This window comes from Trachymyrmex septentrionalis, unplaced genomic scaffold (genome assembly GCF_001594115.1).
Source record: "Trachymyrmex septentrionalis isolate Tsep2-gDNA-1 unplaced genomic scaffold, Tsep1.0 scaffold37, whole genome shotgun sequence".
Taxonomy (NCBI): Eukaryota; Metazoa; Arthropoda; class Insecta; order Hymenoptera; family Formicidae; genus Trachymyrmex; species Trachymyrmex septentrionalis.
In genome coordinates, this window is record NW_017305536.1 from 10,267,604 (window position 1) to 10,288,907 (window position 21,304).

General features: G+C 30.8%; 1 protein-coding gene across 1 annotated transcript in view; it reads left to right on the top strand.

Annotated features, from left to right (window-relative positions):
- The window catches only part of LOC108750677 (papilin), a 79,758-nt gene that overhangs the window by 48,180 nt on the left and 10,274 nt on the right, over positions 1-21,304 (top strand). The window contains 23 exon segments of the mRNA XM_018490327.1: positions 1,255-1,442; positions 4,250-4,310; positions 10,164-10,246; positions 12,211-12,361; positions 12,558-12,681; positions 12,840-12,920; positions 13,098-13,270; positions 13,353-13,488; positions 13,840-14,183; positions 14,269-14,448; positions 14,566-14,739; positions 15,112-15,294; positions 15,468-15,609; positions 16,382-16,494; positions 16,720-17,146; positions 17,396-17,860; positions 18,172-18,723; positions 18,786-19,122; positions 19,208-19,332; positions 19,545-19,754; positions 20,059-20,457; positions 20,580-20,936; positions 21,192-21,304. The exon segment at positions 21,192-21,304 is cut by the window's right edge and continues 1 nt beyond it. Of these exon segments, the coding sequence (XP_018345829.1) occupies positions 1,255-1,442; positions 4,250-4,310; positions 10,164-10,246; positions 12,211-12,361; positions 12,558-12,681; positions 12,840-12,920; positions 13,098-13,270; positions 13,353-13,488; positions 13,840-14,183; positions 14,269-14,448; positions 14,566-14,739; positions 15,112-15,294; positions 15,468-15,609; positions 16,382-16,494; positions 16,720-17,146; positions 17,396-17,860; positions 18,172-18,723; positions 18,786-19,122; positions 19,208-19,332; positions 19,545-19,754; positions 20,059-20,457; positions 20,580-20,936; positions 21,192-21,304 (5,118 nt within the window).

A 21,304-nucleotide genomic window follows, 5' to 3' on the forward strand; every position in this document is an offset into this window, starting at 1 on the left:
TGAGTCATTTTAAACAAAAACTAAATAAGTGTAAACCGATGACGTAATGACACAAAATAATAGAAGAATATGTCTTCAAGACTACAGCAGTTACACTTGTTGCTTCTCTGCTTATGTATCTTTCTCTCTGCTTTAATAATTTATCAAAAAAATAACTATAATACGAATTGTTTAATTTTTATTATATTATTGAAGTGTTATCAATAAACTCGCTGAAAAATTGCCATTACAGTAGACCTATTATTATTTGTGTCGAACCTGAGGTCAGACAGCGACAATATATATGACAATTATTAAGAAGGAGGCGTGTTGAGTTCGACGTTCATGGTTCATCGACTGACCTCTCGCATCGGGAGAGAGAGAGGCCCATTTCTCCGAACCATTTAATTAACTCTTCACCACGCAATCTCACGGAACATTCTACGATCGTCAAATTTCATACACAACCGTTGTATCTCGATCTCAATAACAGCGACCTTTAAAACTGATTGTCCATGAACGACATAATATGCACTGCCCAAAACAATACTCAATTATTGTAATAATTTATATAAATCTTATTGTATATAAAGTAAATTATAAAGTTCTTTTTGTTTATTTATATAGTACACACAGTCAGGCAGCAAACATGCGGTAGATTTTACGTGTGCATAAGTAACGTATGTACATAATTATTTTATAATAAAAATTTTGGAAAATAGTGAGTATATTTTTTAAGAAATACATTGATGCACGAAATTCTGAGAGTATTTGAATGAGAAATTAATTACAAGTTTTACAATTATAAATTTGAATATTAAGTTTAACACAAAGATTACATAAAGGATTACAATTACACTTACTTTTCTATGAGAAATAATTTAACTCTGTAATCAAATCTGACAAATTAATGGATTGGAAAGTACATTCTTTAAATATATTTCACGTACGATGCATATGAGCTGTTTTCATTTTTAAGCGATTAAAATGTCTCAAGTGGCAAACAACTACTATTGTTATCCACGAAGCTTAACTATACGTCGCGTGAATGATTCTCTAGAGGCGAAGACTGCAGGTGAACAAGGGAGCACTTAGCGCGAAATGTTTCCTTCGCACTTACGTTCTCACGGCAGACCACATCTTTTTCGCGACCCCGTCTGTGACCTCGTCTGATACCTATATACTCGTACTCTCTCGACGCACGATGCAGCGCAGCATGGAACAAGGAAACGCGAGTATAACGTAATAAATGTATTTCTCTTAATCTTGTTTCAGTATCATATAAAATTAAGGCACGGAAGGCATCGCCGACAACATGGCGAAAGTTATCTGCCTAGCAGCTTCGTATCAGACACAGATGAGCCTGAGAGAGGCAATTGGGGACCATGGTCGACACCTAGTTCCTGTTCGCGCTCTTGCGGTGGCGGGGTCGCCCATCAAACTAGACAATGTCTCGATATTGAGTAAGTTATACTTTCCGAGCTTTTATACATTTATTGTCTGCTACCACTCAATTTGAATTAGAATGTCGCACACTCGTCCTGATAAGTGATATTCAGAGTAATGTTCAAATAAAATGTGTTGAAGATGAACTAGGCATGTACAAAAAAAAAGAAACAAATACTTTAATGTCTATCTTGTGAAATTATTGTAGAAAACGGAAATGATAGTACTGCATTTCTCATGAGTGTGAGAAATTTCAAACTGTTAATTTTTTTTTTACCGTTCTTATGACATTTCCCAGTAAGAAATTCTCTGTACAATGTAAGAAACTTCAATAAGCAAATATAAATATTCTTTTACAATTCTAACTAGATATGTACATACAATATAAATATCGTAAAATTATTATCAATATATGATGTCTGCTATGTTTTATAATTGCGCTCAAATTCATAAAACATATACGAAAAAATTTTCAAGACTACTTTGAAGATTGTTCTTCGTTAAATTTATCCAAAAGAAGACATTTCGTCTTGTTGAATTTCTCGTTACCTTTAGAATTTGCTACAATGGTATGCTCAATCCGATTCAGATTGAATTAAAAGCAGATACAAACTTGCAAAGAATTTAATCAAATCGCGATGTAATATTGTGTAAGCAGCGAATTAAATAAACTGCTAATTAAAAAAACATTGACAAATGTTGCATACTACTTGTATAATTTACAGTATAATTATACCGTGTACAATTTACAAATTTTTAATATATAAATAGTGTAAAAAGTTTGTGTTGAAAAAGTATAATAGTATTTTTTAAACAAACTTTAAGCTCCTGTAATATTATTAATATTCATTTCTTTACGTTATATTTAAAAAAAACATTTTTATTGGAACGTGTTATAATTAGAAATTTTATTTAAATAAAATGATAAATTGCGACAAAAATTAAATATATATAATATACACGAAATCGTCAACCAAATCTTTTTACAGTGCGCCGCCGTACGTCAGCCGCGATTAAATTTGGGATAAATCAACAAAACTTTTCTCCTAGCACACGCCAACGTAACAGATCCTCCGTAAATCCTTCTTATCTCAAAACTAAGGGAAGATTAATCGTAGGCACTTACACGTCTCTCGACGTCACGCTATCTCCAGAAAATTCTCACAATTTTCCATCGTAAAGACGAAGTTGATTTTACACGCGCCGCGATTACGTATGTAAAGTAAGAAGAATCGGAAGAGTGACCGATCAATAATTGACATTGTGTTATATAGTGTTGATCGGGACAAGCTCATCGCTAATGATACATTATGGATCTTAGAAAGCGAGATAATCATACCTAATGTGAAAGCGCGTAATGCACGTAATGCCGGCGCATCGTATTAGACTCCTCACATCGAATGCATCGTGTCACGCAGGTCAATATGAATGTATTGGCTACGATTCAATCGCGAAGGAAACGCATTATTTTTATGGTAATTGTGAATAATGTACTTTCTGTTTCTATAGTTGATATATAGTTTTGATCAATTATAGAAATTGCGAATTAAGCATAAATCAAGGAAACGGTTATATAATTGTATATTTTTTTAAGTATTTCATATTCATATTAAAAGTGATCTGAAACAAGCGTTTTTATAAATAATACAATATTACCATTATGTAATGTTAGCACTAAATTATAATAAAACTTCGAAAATGCATACAATGTAATTACTTACGTACATAAATTGTACGTATAACGTTAATAAAACACAATATGTAATACTGCAAATCGTAACTATGTAAATTTTGAAATCTTCCACTAAAATTTTATCGAGCAAAAAGCAATATCTACCTTAGGAAGAAAAATTTTTTAATGTTAAGTCTTCTTGCGAAATAAGTAAACAATATTTAGCAGAATACTTCGGAAATTTAATAAAGCGATAATCTCTTAATATGGTTCTTAATCTTGTCCCAAGAAACTTGACACTCAGACGTGTAAAATATATTATATAAGCCACTATTGACCATGTTTCATTTTTTCCTGTACAAATTTTCTAGTTTACATGTTTTTTAACTAAGAGACGTAGAAAGATCTATCTACATCCTTTTTTTCTTTTTCTTTTATAAAAAAAACTTTTTAATTAAAAAGATAAATTTCATTACAATAGATAATTTACTATCATAACTCACTTTTTACCAAATTTGACAAGAATAAAAATTTTTAATGCATAATCAAAATCTAAATGTAATCTGCTGTAGAATAAAATTAAAGTGAGAAATAATTATAAAGAATGCATAACTGTAAAGAATGCATTTTGCAATATTAATGTATGTATATGCAACCGTATATGTCCCTTTTGTTACACATCGCATATGTATCTTGTCCTTCGAATAGTTGTTATGTTAATTGTATGTTAATTGTTAAATAAATCCAATTGTTTATCGTTCATTATATTATTAATAATATCGTTTTTTACGGTGCTATAATTATGATCAGTGCGAATTTTGATTAAGCGAATGAATAAATATCTATTATATTTGAAGTATAACTAGAACAGAAATGATTAAATTTAATTAGTGCGGAATTACGTAAATTTTTTAATTTTTACACAAAGATTTATTCTTATAAACATTAAAAATCTTATTAGACTGTACATATGAGAATTCTTATTTCTTATTGGTTTTGTTCTTATACTATTTATTACTTGATAAACATACAATTATGATGTACCTGAGAAAGTAACAAAAGTAACGAAAAGTTTGAGCTAGTAATATTCTTTCTTAACTTCAGACTCGATCATTTATCACAAAGTAACACATTTATTTTATAATGTTGCAGTGATAGTGGTCATGACAAGTGTACTGGTGCATCCAGAAGATTTTTCTCGTGTAATATTCAAGTAAGTACGAAAAATTATTATAATTAACACGACTCATAATTATTTTATTCGTGATAAACTTATTCGTTGGATGCGAGTGATTGCGTCTTTCGCGACATGCTAATATCAGCCAGAAATTGTAAAAAGATTCCGTAATGGGAATATTATGGGCTATGCGAGTCGAGACAAGTACAATTCAGAACTTGATTAATTGCCTTGTAACAGCGAATGATTTATGCGATGTACTTTAATAGATCGAGTAGTCTGACAATCTATCAAAAGACCTTGGGGCAGACGCATAATGTGCATTTCAATTATTACTCTCATCTACAAACAAACTAAAATCATTGACTCGAAATTTACATTCCTTTCTTTCGATTCTTACGATTGTTATTATGTCACATATAATGACGATCCATCTATACGGAAAATTATGATTAATCTGCAATTTATTTGTGATTGCTGATCTCAATGAATAATTGATTCTCTCAGTTCTTCTATCACGTTTTCTCAAAACATAATATCCTGCCTGCTCTCAGCCTTTCAGATATCGTTCAACTAATAACACGCCAATTTTTAATCATATAATTTACGTCATTATTTAATTCGGCCCTCTTAACCAATTGCAATGCCATTAATCTTTACACATACACACCCACGCACGTGCGCGCACACATACCTACACACACCTGCACATCACTAAAAATATAATATTCAATTTAAGTTCAAATATGATATAAAAATATAATGTGGTATTATTAAACACTACAAGTTTTAAAACTTATAGTTGCTTTTTATTTATGTGGATCGTTATGAAAAATTAATTATGATTAATTAATTGCAATTAAAATCTAACGGCGTTTTGCCTTTTCTTTATGATTCATCAAATTATTGAATGGGTAGAAAACAAGCAAAAAATAAAATAGAAAATTATTTCAAGATAAAAATTATCTGTAAAAAGATATATGCCGCTGTTACGCAATTATGAAACTGAACTAAGATAATATTACGTAGATATTACTTCTGAAACTGATACGAGAGAATCGATCACTTTTCCTGAATTGACAGATTGTCATTGAGTTTAATGGAACGCAAACGTAAATTGTACATTACTATTAAAATATTTCGAAATTTATTGCATAATAATATTAGATAACACTCTGTTTGACAAAAAGTTTCACTTTTCTTTTGTTAAATTGATCTGACAGGATATGGTAGTTTTTGCTGATTTGAAATCTGTTTCTTAAATTTATATATGAAAAAAGCAGGGTTTTTGAATAACATTTAAAAACTTCTTTACTTATCTGTCCTGTTTATTGTTATACATAAATTATATAATGATTTAAAGAAAATAATATTAAATTTAACATGATTTTTTTACTCTTAATAAAAAGACTTTAAATAAAAATTAATTAATTTAATTAAGAAAAATACTCCATACGACGAATTGTTAGTAAATTACATAAATTTTTAAAAAGAGATATGTCAGTTAAAAAAATTGGAGCTCGTAGGATAAATACAATACTTCATTTTTAGAATCAACATGAACGAAACATACATAAATCAATTAAAATGACCCATTTAGCAAAATCAGTGTCGGTCAGTGTAGTTGATAAATATTATTAAAAATTCTGTAATAATAAGCCTTTTATTTGAAATGTATTTTATATTATATATTTTTAACATAACATTAATTAACTACATAAATCTATTTAAAATAACGCACACAAACGGTATTTTCTTCGATTTCTTATAACCCCCTTTTCCTCCTTACTAATATTATAATGAAAGTTATAACTTTTATAACTTTGATACAAAAAACAAATTGGATAACGTATTTTTATAAGAAAAAAAAAACAATATTAATAGGAACAAATATTAACAGTCAAACTTTAAATACGAAGCGCCTTACAGTCCCGAGTGTTAAGATGTTGAACTAACATTCATTTAAATTGAATTAATTAAAATATTAATATTATGATTTGTGATAATGTATTATATAAGCATATCATTTAATAACGAAACTGCATCCGAATACATATTGTATCAGTGTTTTTTCTGTGTTGTGTGCGTTTTATGTGTTTTTATGACGGACTACAGAAGATTCATGAACGGAAGTCTATTATATGTGGCATTGACTCGCGAAGTATTAACTTTGTTAGAGCTAGATGCTAACTAGAACACAAATAGCAAGGTACATCGCTATACAAGTTCTATAATTGAGAGAGCGATGTTATTGACATTTATTTCCTGGAAAAACAGTAGTTGCATCTTATTATAAAAAACTATAATTATATTTATTGTAGATTATATAAATTATTAAAAAATAATTATTTCTGTATGAAATATTATTTATATATGTAAGATGACATATAAACAAATAAACATACAATTAACGTAAATTAGCAACATATAGTGATGATTCTAATGTTTTTGCCGTCGTTTTTATATCTCTCTTGTATGTTATCCTTGTCTACGTATGTTTCCGCTCTATTGCATCTTCGTAATAAATCTTTCTCAAAAAGAATCACACGGCGTAAACCGACAGTCTGGGTACAGTCGAATATTTCATAAACAAAGCAATTTTAAGAAAAATGTTTCATGTAAAAGTTGTAGGGCTTTAACAATGCATTAATCGACGAGACTTATTTGACCTTAAGTATAGGGGAGACCGGGAACAAAAGTAACATTTCTACTTGGAAGTGTTATAACAGTTAAAATATAATATTTACATTAAAAAAGTATGTATCTTTAACTGTAGAATTTTTTTAGTAAATTTTCTTTGGTTTAATTTTTTTATGTAATTAGACAAAATCTTCTATGAAGAAAATTACAAATAATATTGTATAAAATAATACTAAAATAAAATCAAGTAAGTTTTAGGATAATTGTAACGTTACAACTGACCCACAAGGTATCGATGTCACTATTGTCCCCTAATAGTATTTTATTGAGAGATTTATTGTGTGTAAATTTTTTAAATTAAAACCTAAATAAAAATCAATTCATGCAAATCATCAACATAGATAATCATTAAAACATTAAGATAATACATTATACCTTCGTCATAAAAAAAAATTTAGATTTTGTGCACACAATAAAACTTACTTATGATGCATGATAAAAGTAATTTCTGCTCTTGTACTCATGCACATTTCGCGAGAACTAGCATGTAACGATTCATTGCCGATCTGTCTACAGAATTGTATCATGCAATTGCATACACATATCTATTATAGTTTAAGAAATATTAACTATAGTTATATTAACTATTATAGTTCAAGAAATGTTACTATTGTTACTTTTATCCCCGGTCTCCCCCCTGTATGGAGGAACTCTCAAGGTCAACTTTAAAATTTTTTAATTTTAAAACCCCTACTTTTCATTCATATTATTCTTGTAACATTTAGATTTTTTCAAAGTATTACAATAAAACTCTTTTTAATTAAATTTTGTTCAAGATATGAGTTGTGACAAAGTTCAAGTACCATCAGCATTAGCGTTATCCAAAGTATCCGACCGACAGCTAAAACTTATACCGAATGTTGTTCGGGATCATAATAAAACCTTAATAACATCTGTTAAAATAAAGATCATTGAAAATTGTTCCTCTCATTTTCATTTTTAACGTAAAACAATGATTTTGACCTTGACAAATATTGATCAAACACCTTGAATATGAATAATATTAATACTGGCGGTATCTGAACTTTTTGTCAACTCGAAAAAGATTAAATCTAAAGGAATTTCATTGTAGTGCTTTGAAAAGCTCTTGATATCAGTTACAAAAATATTGAATAAAAAGTGGGAGCTTATATTTAAAATTTTTAAATGGACTTTGAAAGAGTTTTTTCTACTTATACTCAAATAAATCTTACTGTTTGATGCGTTATTCAGACCTTATAACTTCGTAGGTATATAAAACGTTTTTCTCAAAAATGTTTTATTTAAAGGATATTCAACTGTATCCAAATTTTGGGCCTACCTTGTATATGGTGCATCAGTTTTCTGACGTAGTGCGAGAATTATTAATAAGTATAATATAATTCATTTTGCACGTATTATTGGCTATGTACTTTCAATTCTTAAAAAAATTTTTTATAACATGTCGTTTTATCTTTTAGCGACATAAATAAATTTTGTTTAATGTAAAACTTTTAAAACATAATTATCCAAAAAGAATTATGGTTCTTATTAATGAACTGAAATTATTAATGAACTGAAATGTCATGACATAATAATTCTACAAATTCTATATTGTTGCCTTGCTATATTTTTACTAGTGTTTCATTCCGTTCGCAAGAAAGAATCTTATACCATAAATTTTACGCTGTATCCTCATGCGTAGTACCGGTCCCATCGGAGTATCTTTTTTTCGTTTTTGCTAAGATTCCACTCGATTTATCGATGTTACTTGCCTCACAGATCTGCTCTCCAATGTGAAGCACATCTATTTCTGGCTCATTTTATTTTTACAAGGCGTTCATGAAATAACACAATACATTTATTTCATAGTATTTCATAGTAAACAAGGATAAAATATGTAAATCTATCAGTCTCATCACTCAAGTTACCAAAAAGAGTTGGCAATTAATTTAGATATGATGTAAAAATTAGTCAAAAATAATTCGTAAATACTTGAAATACGAAGCGCTTTACCGGTCCGAGTGTTAAGATGTTGAACTACTATATAATATATGTGTACACTCATTTAAATTGAATTAATTTTCAGAAATAAATTGCGAGCCGATAAAATTATATCGGATTCACACAATCAATCTGAAACAAATAATCCCCCCAAAATTTCCCAAATCTTAAAAACTATAATAAACTTATTGCGAAAAATATTGCCTCGGCCGGGAGTCGAACCCGGATCTCTCTTGCATTCCGTGCGAGCGTCCTAAGCCTTTAGACTAACCGTAATTCGTAAATAGTTTTTAATCAAAATTGATAAAGGTATGATAAAAAGGTGAAGTTAAAATTGCATGTTAAACATGTCAAGTTATAAATAATTTACTTCTTTTTTATTCTTACTACTGTAACAATATTAAGCAAATGATATATCTTATGAGATAAGATATTCAAAAAATCAAATTGATCTAAATAAAAGAAACCGTTAGCTAAAAAATAGAGATATTACAAAGATCTTTCTTCTACCTATAAGTAACATTTTTCTTCGGTTCCTTTATACAGTAATGAGATATTTTTCTCAATACGATACTTAAATATGTGTATATTTTTTTATATAAAAACTCGACATTCACCACTAATGTCTTATACCTTGAATTCGAGGTTAGAGAAATAAATTGAAAATGATAAAGCGGAGTAGAATGCGATAGAAAAGAATTTACATGAATTATTTTTGTAGTAATTTTAAGTTTTCAAGTATTCATTTTACATCGTTTTACTTTTTTTTTATTACACATTTGCAAATTAATTATGTTTGCATTATATAATTTTTATTTTTATTTATGATAAAAGTTGACCGCAGCAAACGTTATCCTTCCTGCAAAAGTATTATTTTTATTTAGTTCATTTTTTAAATTGCTACATTGACTGATATTTATTGTAACGCAAAAGTGCAAAAAGAATTTTTCGATATAATCATCACAAAATATTGTAACATGTTGATAGAAAAGATTGACAAATATTATTTATTTATTTAAATTACCATTTTTTATTACAGAAAAAAAAGTTATAATTTCTTCGTAAAACAATTCGCATTTTTGATAATTAAATTAGAATCATTTCAATTTTATTTGTTGTCTACTCGATACTACAGACTATCAAGTAATTTAAATTAAAATTTGATCTGTGCGTCAATAATTTTATCCTGTTGAATTGAAAAATCTTCAATTATACTTCTTTTTGCAGGAATGCCTTGGCAAATCGAAAGATTTTCGTACGGAACAGTGTGCGGAATTTAACAATGTACCTTTCGAAGGAATTTATTACGAGTAAGTCTCTTTTATTCTCTCTCTCTCTCTCTCTCTCTCTCTCTCTCTCTCTCTCACTTTTATTTTTTCATATTGTAAGTTTAAACTTGTTGATATATATGTATTAAATTAGTGGAGCGTCTATTTCAATACTTGTAAAAAGGTAAAATTAGTAAGTTTTTAAAAGTAAATTCTACATTGATTAAAATTTTAGTTTAAAAGCTTCCTACAAAAAAGAGAAAATCGCTGTTTTTGAAAAGATGATTTAAAAATAAGTGACTACCTTCATAATAAATCAGAATAGCAGAATTTATGCAAAGAAATATTTTTATAAAAAGCGAAAACATAATTAAGGTTAGAAACAGGATTATGTGTGTGTTTATATAAATTAATTAATTAAATACAAAAAGCATCAATTACGATCAAAGTTAGATGTTAAATTAATACATATATATACAATTTGTATATTTTTAAATAAATTTAAATCTAATTACGCGCCAACTTTCAACACACACAATCAATCTGAAATACTAATAATTCTCCAAATTTAATTTAATTAATTGGCAAAAATCATATTGAAATTTTGACAGACAAAATGTTAGTTTATTTTTTATTACATTTACTTCGACAATAATCGCATGTATAGTAATCTTTCTCAGCTTCTATACAATCAATGTGTGCCCGCAGAGCACATATTGCACTCATAATTCTTCTTTTCTATTGTTTGGGAATTTTTGATCACAAAGTATATAGGTTGTTGATCATTATTTATCGTAACTCACATGCCTGTAACATTGTATCATGAAATTAAGTTATAAGAGAAACATAATGTATTCCTACTTTATCTCAATATACCTTTTCACATATGTATCAAATCTTATATTGTATGTGTGTTTTCAAGGTTATAAACAATTTCATTAATAAAGCCATTTCTAGAAAAAATAAAAATAAATATTCATACCTGCACAAATTTTCAATTATCAAAAACCTAATAATTATATGTAACTTGTACGTTGCCTCGAAAGTAATCGTTAAATGCAGCTGTATGACGTTCAACGAAATTATCTATATGCTTGTTATCAGATAGCAGTGCTAGAGAGAACTGAAACATCGTTTATTCATATTTAGTAATTATCATTGTCCATATTTGAACCTTCTCTTCTATTATGGATACTTTTTCTTCTTCATGTGTCAAGTAGTTGAAAAGGATTTGAAAGTTCCTACCAAAAATATTATATTATGATCATACAAATGTTATTATTCATTAACATAAAATAAAATAATAAATCTTTTATTTGCCGTAATGAATTTTTTTTTACCAATGCAAAGCATTCGTTTGTTAAACAGAAGAATTAAATAATAATTCATAAGTAGAGATACATTTGATATCCGGAAAATATCCAATATCTTCTATTATTCGGTACTTTTTTTACTATCCGGTCGGATTGTCGGATGTCATTAATATCCGGAAACATATATTCGGTTTTATATAATTCGGTATTATAAAATTTTATATTGTATGTGTTATTGATGTAAAATTCTTTTTAACTAAATCTCTTGAACAGTTTATGGTTTTGTATAAGTATGATAATTCATGCCGATAATCGAAATAGATTGTCACCGAAATGCTGAAATATTATTGTCTATTATGAAAAATGTTAATATTAAATTTTGGTTACTAAGCAATATTGAAACTGTATTACAAACAACCTTATTCAACCTTATTATCGCTATTTTCCCCTTATTTTCCCTTTTTTTTTTAAATTTGGGAAAATTTATAGTGAGGGAGGGGGGATAGCTATCCGAAAAATATCTGATATCTGGCCAGATAACTACCGTATCGGATATTTGGTATAATATTCTTTTCGGATATCCGATATCCGGTATTCGATGCATCTCTATAGTTCATAGTATCCGATAATATAAAATAGGTGCAATATAATTATCGATTTTTATTTACATGTTATCATATTTATTTCCTATAGCTGGATTCCGTACATCGGAAGTCCAAATAAATGCGAACTAAATTGCATGCCACGAGGAGAGCGATTTTTCTACAGACATAAAGTCGCTGTGATCGACGGCACTCCTTGTGAATCCGAAAAGAACGATGTTTGCGTCGAAGGCAAATGCATGGTGAGTTCTGTATAATTATTTATTATTATTATAAATTTAATAATTGCGTAAAAGACGTTAGATAATTTTATTTTATTATTGAATAATATTGGCTTATGTTAAATAATAGACTTGTGATTAAATTATAATTAAAGGAAATGTAAGAGCGAAAATAGAGCTGTATTGCAATAGAATTTATTATAAAATTGTTTTAAAGCACGTCGGGTGCGATATGATGCTGGGCAGTGATGTCAAGGAAGATGCTTGTAGAGAATGTGGTGGCGATGGCTCAGATTGCAATACCGTTACCGGTTTATTTGACACAGACGATCTTCAAGTGGGTAAGTTATTTTCGTTGATTAATATTTACTAATATTAGTAACAAATATTCCATAACAAATTTCTAATAAGTAATTAAAAGCTTCATAAACTTCTTTGCAATTCTATAACTTTTAATCTATTTCTCTGCACCAATAATAGAGAAATATTGCATTTCCAGGATATATCGATATTTTACTTATTCCCGAAGGTGCAACAAATATCATTATCAAAGAAAATTATCCATCCAACAATTATTTAGGTGGGTTTAAATAAAATAAAAACTTGTATAAATATCAAACGGTAAGATAGTGCGACACATATACATATATTTAATATTAATAACTTAATATTATAAATATCAATAAATATAATACCAATAAGTTGTTTAATAATATAATTGCTGATTCCAAAAGTATTCTTGAAACTTGTTAATTAGCCATACGCAACACAACCGGACATTACTATTTAAATGGCAATTGGAGGATAGACTTTCCACGCAGTTTGCGCTTTTCTGGTACGATCTTTCATTATGCTAGAGATCCTCAAGGATTTGCAGCACCCGATACCATCACGGCTCTGGGACCTACAAATGAACCGATTTACGTTGTGGTCAGTATACATCGATTTTCTTTTGCTAGTGAAATGTTCAGAACGAGGAATGTATTAATGAGAAATTATTTTCTTTTCGCAGTTACTGTACCAAGATCGTAACGTGGGAGTGCATTACGAGTACAGCATACCTAAGAAGTTTTCGATCCGTACCGATCCGGATAGTTACACTTGGGTAACCGATGAATTTTCAAGTTGCAGTGTTAGTTGCGGTGGAGGTATTATAAGATTATAATTTTAATATGCACGCGTGATTAAAAGTGTAGGTTCTAAAATCATATTTTTTTATTATTAGAAAACGATGCTTTCATACAATACGCACAAATATTTGGAAGATTTGTTTATCTATGTTGATAATAATAAAAAAATTGTTTTGATTGGCCTTTAGCAAATTATTTTTATAATATCAAAATATTAATAAATTTATTGAAACATTGTAACTAAGTATGACTGCAATAAAAGCAAATGGTGTCCAAAGTCGAAATTTAAAAGCAAATCCGCTATAATTAAGTAGTAATAACTACAGTTGTATTTTAACAAGAGCAAATATGTTTTGTTTATTTTTCAAGGCTACCAATCGAGACGGGTAGCTTGTGTACGGAGGCGTGACAATCAGCCAGTGGATGAGAGTTTATGCGATCCGCAGTTGGAACCGACTGACATTCAAAGCTGTAGCGAAGAACCATGTCCGCCTATTTGGGTAGAAGGCTTATGGTCAACTTGCACCAAACATTGCGGCGAAGGGGGCGAACAGACTAGAGAGATAAAATGCGAACAAATCATCTCAGGTGGAATAGCTTCCGTGGTGGATGATTCTCAATGTTTGGAAAAAGTGGGACCTAAAGGGCTTACTAAACAAGAATGCAACAAAGACGTAGATTGTCCACAGTGGCACGAAGGGCCCTGGAAGCCTGTAAGTTACATTATCATATTATTATATGCAGTATTAAATTACGATGAATTATATGATTTGACGAAAGAAATCTATTTTCTTTCAGTGTGATCATATATGCGGACCTGGTAAGCAAACGAGAACAGTTACGTGTTACAAGAAGGTCGATGGCAAGATCCAAGTGTTGGAAAATGGAGCATGTGAAGCGGAAATGCCTGAAAATGAAAAGGCTTGCGAGTTGAGACCTTGCGCTGGTCTCGATTGGGTTACCTCGGAATGGAGCGGAGTAAGTTCTCTGAACCCGCGAATAACTTTTTATTAAATGAAAAAATTATCGAAATTACTTCTTTATGCTTCTCAAAGTTTGAACAAACCGATACAATTGAAAATCTTATCTTGATAGTGCGAGGAAAAATGTGATCTCATCAAAGAAACCAGAACGGCCCATTGTGCTACTCAAGATGGCACAGTTTATCCAGATAATTTGTGCGATCCAGATAAGAAGCCAGAATTGGAAAGAGATTGTGATAAAGCTAAAAATTGCGATTTTCAGTGGTTCACCTCGCAATGGAGCGAAGTAAGTAAATAAACATCTTCTTGCGCGTCCATTACCTTAAAATCATCCGTTTACCTTAAAATAAAAATATATACATATATAATATTTTAAGAGACAAGTATATACCAACGAATTGCCTAAGCGTTAGTAATATCCTCTGAATTAAACATTCTTATATCCCTTTTAATTAATCTTTACAGAACGGTCACTATAGTAGCGCTGAAATAGTGCCATATTTTGAGGCAAGAAATAATCATATAATAAATTATAAATCTTACTAAAGAAAAAGCTATAAAATTTTTAACAGATTCCCGATTCTTTAAAGGTTAAATATATAATAATAAAATAATGTATTTTCTTGGTGTTTTTCATCTTTATTGTACATTTTCATAGTGTTCAGCAAAATGTGGATACGGCGTTCAAATGCGCAAAGTATTCTGTGGCACTTTTAGCAACGATATTGTGAAGAAAGTTTCGGACGAAAATTGTGACCCCCAAAAAAAATTTGAAAATATTAAAAATTGCACCGCTGAAGAACCATGTAAAGGCGAATGGTTCGCAGGGCCTTGGAGCAAGGTTTACTTTAATTTTTAATTATTTTTGCGATAATATGTAACATTCTTATTTTTACGGTTAATTGATACTGCTTTGTTTAAATTTACTACTATAGTTTTGTAAAGCTTGATTTTTATGATTCAGATTTATTATAATAAATTTTTCAAAATGTAATCAACGATAATATGTTGCAGTGTTCGAAGCCATGTGACGGTGGCGACATGACTCGTAAAGTAATTTGTATGAAGGACAACAAAACCGTACCTGTGAATCAGTGTAATGCCGACAATATCATATTCTCTACTGAAAAATGCAATGATCAACCTTGTGAGGAAGGTAATAATTAAACTTAAGCTTAAACTTTACATTTTTAAATAAAATAGTTTAATATTTAACATAGATAAAATAAATAAAGTACGACGACAATTATAAAATAAATAATTTTTACACAAAAAGAAAATATTTTTTTAAATCACAATATAGTTAAAAAGATTTATATCAATAACTTTAGAAAGTAAATTAGTTTAATTAACCTATTGATTAAAATTTTAAAATTTATTTATTTTATAGTATATAATATGTACGTCATTAAATGATATCGCCTTATTAACAAATCTATTAAACTATCTTATTTAGAAAATAAATTCTATCATCAATATTGTCTATTTATTTTGAAAATCTCTTAAATGTTGTTGTCGTTTTCATCATTACAGATCATAAAGTATATTAATATTTGCTTCATTACAACGTAGGTTACGCGATTTATTATGACGTAAACCTTTTCATTATAGGCTACGAGCATAAAATATAGAATACGCCTAGAACAGCAGGCGTGAAAATAATGAGGTTCGTGGTATTAAATTCAAACGTCTCAGTACTTATTCTAAAGGGCGACACGAACCACCTACCGTGAATAAAATATCACTTATTCTCTGTAGCAAGGAAAATTAAATTTTCGATGTTCTTTCGAAACTAGTTAATGATAAATAGAATGCACGAATAGAATCATCCAATGTTACAAGTTTTCATGTGCATATTTTTAAAAGACTCGTGTTAAGAATTTAAATTGTTAAGGATTTCTGTAAATTTGTTATTTTGGTGAATACAGGCGTGACACTAATCGACGAGAAGCCAGATGAAATGATAGACTCGAAGGAGGAAGAGTGTGAGGAGGAAGAGGAAGAAGAACAATATGCTGTTGACTTCAGTCTTCCTGCGGGGGTAAGTAAAACTGGGTCGTATTTAATCAAATATTAAGTACGACTGAGTTACTTCGTAACTTCATTTCTTATTATTTTACCGTTTCAAAGAGTCGTCAGATTTGCAATATTCAAATAAACCTTTCCTTACGCGCGGAACAATCTGATAACGCGGAATTCTTTCGATTTTACTCTCGCCGAGAAAAATCGAATAGTTGTAACACTGAAGCGTCTTTTCTCGTTTCAGAAAGTGACAATGGGCAAACTAATAGAGCAAACAGAAACAACAACTCCGAATTTATTATTTACCGGAAGTGACACTTACGACATTATGTTTAGTGATTCTACGAGAGGCGATATATCACTTTCCGAATTGGGTAGCGGCGAAGGTAGTGGTGACGATAATTTTACCATGTTTGATACTAGCTTATTCACCGGCAGTACTATCGACATTGGTTCTACCGTTGTCGAAGAGAGCGAAAGTTCAATTAGTGGAATTACGACGGAAGGCAAAACCGGCACCACTGAATTCGGAACAGATGTAAATGAATCATCGGACATCACCGAAAGAACTGACGTAACGCTCGAAGGATCCGGTACCAGCTTTGAAGGATCCGGTGCATCTACAGACGAATTTACTCAAGAAACTCAAGTCTCAGTATCGGAATTCGATAGTATGTTTCGCACATTATGTCGTATTATATTATATTATAGATATTAGTATATTTCCAATATTAATATATTAATTTATTATAGTCTTTAAAATTAACCGATTATCCAAATTGATGTATGTAAACCATATCAAATCACCATATTAGATCATAATGTTAAACCATAATGTTAATTGAATACTGTTGAGTATATCGTTTATAAAATCATTATTGTCTTATGTGTATATATTTGTTAATTTTATGTTGAATCAGGGACAACAGAACAATCAACAGATTATTCCATCACTAGCGAATTGGTTAGCAATATAGATATCGAATCAACTGTTAGTAAAAATTCAGAAACAACAATTGAATCCAGTGATACGACAACCGATTCAAATGATATAACAAGCAATACAAACGAATCAGATGATACCGATATCACTACCACTTCAACAGAAACCATTAAATCCACTGAAACAGATACAACAGGTACAACAGATACAACAGATACAACAGATACAACAGATACAACAGATACAACAGATACAACAGATACAGCCGATACTGAAACGACCGATTCGACAGAGAGTGAAACAACAGCAACTACTGAATCTACAGACACGACCGAGTCTACGCAATCTCCACCAAGTACACTTTCAGAATTATCTTCATCAGAAACGGAGATTACAGTAACAGAGAAAATAGAAACGACTGCAAGCGAGATTACCACATCCGGTAAGTACAATATATTAAAAATAATAAAACTGTTTATAACCTGAATTTAATATCATATAGAGATCGATGTAATTAAAATACTATTATTACTATTTTATTGTTTTCAATTTGTTATTTAAATTTAAATAATGCACATGCACAATCTTTCAAATGTATTTTACAAGATTTTGAATACATAAAAATTACTTTATACATAAAAATGCTTGAAGAAACACTTATAGATATTCTTTTTATAATGTAAGCAAAAAATTAAATTAATTTCATTATCAGCAAGTTAAAAGTGCAAATTATAAATTAATTATATTTTGCAGAAACAACGATGACATCAACAATGATTTCTCAGCAAACAACAGAATTGAAAGTACAAGGAGAGTACGATTTTAATTCGGAGGAACAGAGTACTGATGCCATAACTACGGTATCAAGTCAAACAGATGAGAGTTACACTACAAACACTAGTACAGAAAACACTATTGTTTCTGAGACGAGTCCATCGGATGAGACTGAAACAACTGGTAGCGAAATAACTGAATCGGGAGAGACAACTGAGTCCAGCACTAGCACGGGATCGGCTGAGACAACAGAATCCGGACTAACGACTGAATCTAGCGATGTTACGACTTCAAGCGCAATTGTCGAATCGGACGCAACAGAATCTAGTGAGGCTACCATCACAATTTCTACGGAAACGGAAATTACGGATACTACCGAGTCAATTATAACGTCTAAATCAAGCGAGACAACTGAATCATTAATTACAACATCGTCTTTTGAAGAGACAACAGTATCTGGTGAAATCATTGTGACAGAAATTACGTCCTCCACAATTAGTGAAGAAATTGATCTTACCGAAAAGACTCATAGTAAGTCTCGAATAGTATAAAACAAATGTTTCTTTTTTATATTAATATCAACATAATTTCAGTCACAGAGGTATGGACAACCAGCTTCCCAGATATAACGGCGCACAAACGGCAATGCAAACCAAAGAAGAGCTGCAAGAAAACATCGTTCGGATGTTGCTACGACAATATCACTGCTGCTCAGGGACCATTTGGTCATGGTTGTCCGATGCCGCAAACATGCAACGAGACACGATATGGTTGCTGTTCCGATGGCGTGTCACCAGCCATTGGTCCCAAGAATAAGGGTTGTCCAGACTCTCGTTGTAATGAATCACTTTTTGGTTGTTGTCCCGATGGTGTTACTACAGCGCAAGGCAACGATTATGAAGGATGCAAGAAACCATGTAAAGAAACAGAGTTAGTTTTTATTTTTATAAAGTAAATTCTTCAAATGTATCATCTTAATTTTATAATTTAATCGCTTGTCCATTTAAACGCGTAGATTTGGATGTTGTCCAGATAACGAGACTGCAGCTAGTGGAAAGGATTATTTGGGATGTTGTAATGTAACTGAATTTGGTTGTTGCCCAGATGATATTAAAGCCGCTTCTGGTCCTAACAGCGAAGGTATATATTTTGCTATTTTGCCTTTGTATCGTAAATTATATCCCACGCCTTATATGTAAGAATATATTACAATATTTGTATGCCATATTTAGATATTTCTGAAATTGGATCAATTAGTTATATTACATGTATATTATGTACATATATATGTATAATATATTATGCATATATTTTCGAATGTTTTAAATAATGAGTATATGTTGTGTGGTAAGGTTGCGAGGAAGAAGTCACTTCTGAAACGGAGACATATGAAATAACAACACAACCTGTTTCACTCGAAGATTGTGCAAATACCACTTATGGTTGCTGTCCTGATGGTATTACCATTGCAACTGGTATCAATTTTGAGGGTTGCGGTGTTATTAATATCGAAAATTGCAGCGCGTCTTATTTTGGATGTTGTCCTGATGGAGTTTTTGCGGGTTAGTTATATAATATGTAATAATAAATTAATTAACACAAATTTTGTAAGAATTATTCATAGAATTTGTTGAATCGGAAAAGATATTAACATTATCTGTTAATATATTGGAACATAATATCACATTAACTGTGAAATAATATTTTATAATGTTTTGTGCGTGCGTGCGTGCGTGCGTGTGTGTGTGTGTGTATGTTATTGGTGGTTCCATCATACGTGTTTTATTAATTAATCAAATAGATAATCGAAACAAATTGGTTAACTATTCTAAACTTATTTGTATATGTCTGTGATTGTTTCCACAGCTCTCGGACCGAGCAACTATGGTTGTCGTATGCCATGTCACGACAGTGTTTACGGATGCTGCGAGGATGGAATAACGCCGGCACATGGACCAAACAACGAAGGTTGCTGCTTATCGACACCATACAAGTGCTGTCCGGATAACAGTCTGCCAGCCCGTGGGCCAAACTTCTACGGCTGTGGTTGCCAATACACGAGATTCGGTTGTTGCCCAGATAATTCAACGGTAGCGCGAGGACTAAACAACGAGGGTTGTGGCTGTCTATACACACCTTATGGTTGTTGCCCGAATCGATTTACTCCCGCCAGCGGACGCAATTTCGAGGGATGCCCGTGTTACACTTATCAATTTGGATGTTGTCCCGACGGTATTACTATCGCCAAGGGCTCTCATGGTCAAGGTAACTCCACGATCAACATACAAATATGGTACATATATAAAATCCAAATGTTGAGAGTAATTCAAGCATAAGAAGAGCTGAAAATTACATACATTTTGTAACGCATTGTATAACGTTTACAGGCTGTGGATGCGAGAATACGAAATATAAATGTTGTTCAGATGGTAGAACACCTGCTAAAGGATCAAATTTTGCGGGCTGTACTTGCGACGCATCGCAATATGGATGCTGTCCGGACGGAATTGAGGAAGCTCAAGGAGAGAACTTTGAAGGTTGTATCACAATACCTTCGGTGCCCGGTGCCGCATGTGGATTGAAAAAAGACAGAGGCTCTTGTCGAGATTTTACGGTCAAGTGGTTCTATGATACCGACTACGGTGGTTGTTCAAGATTTTGGTACGGAGGTTGCGAGGGTAACGAAAATCGATTCAAAACACAGGAAGAATGTAAAGAAGTTTGCGTTCAACCAAAAGGAAAAGGTAACTCTGAATATAATATTTTACACATAATGTGTAATATATAATTAATTGTTTTATATATATATATATAGATTATGTTTCTTTGTAATATAAAATTAGAGAACAAAATATATATAATATATTTTTTACCTTATAGAATTTAGATTTTTGAAACCAATTCTATACACAACAACCTAATTACATCTATTTAAATTTTAAAACATCAAAATTCTAGACTCAACATTCAAACAACAAATCATTGGATTTATTTTGCAGCTGCTTGCTTTTTGCCAAAAATCTCTGGTCCTTGCGAAGGATATCATCCAACGTGGTATTATGATGCCGGCAGAAAGCAATGCGGTCAATTCGTCTATGGTGGTTGCCTCGGC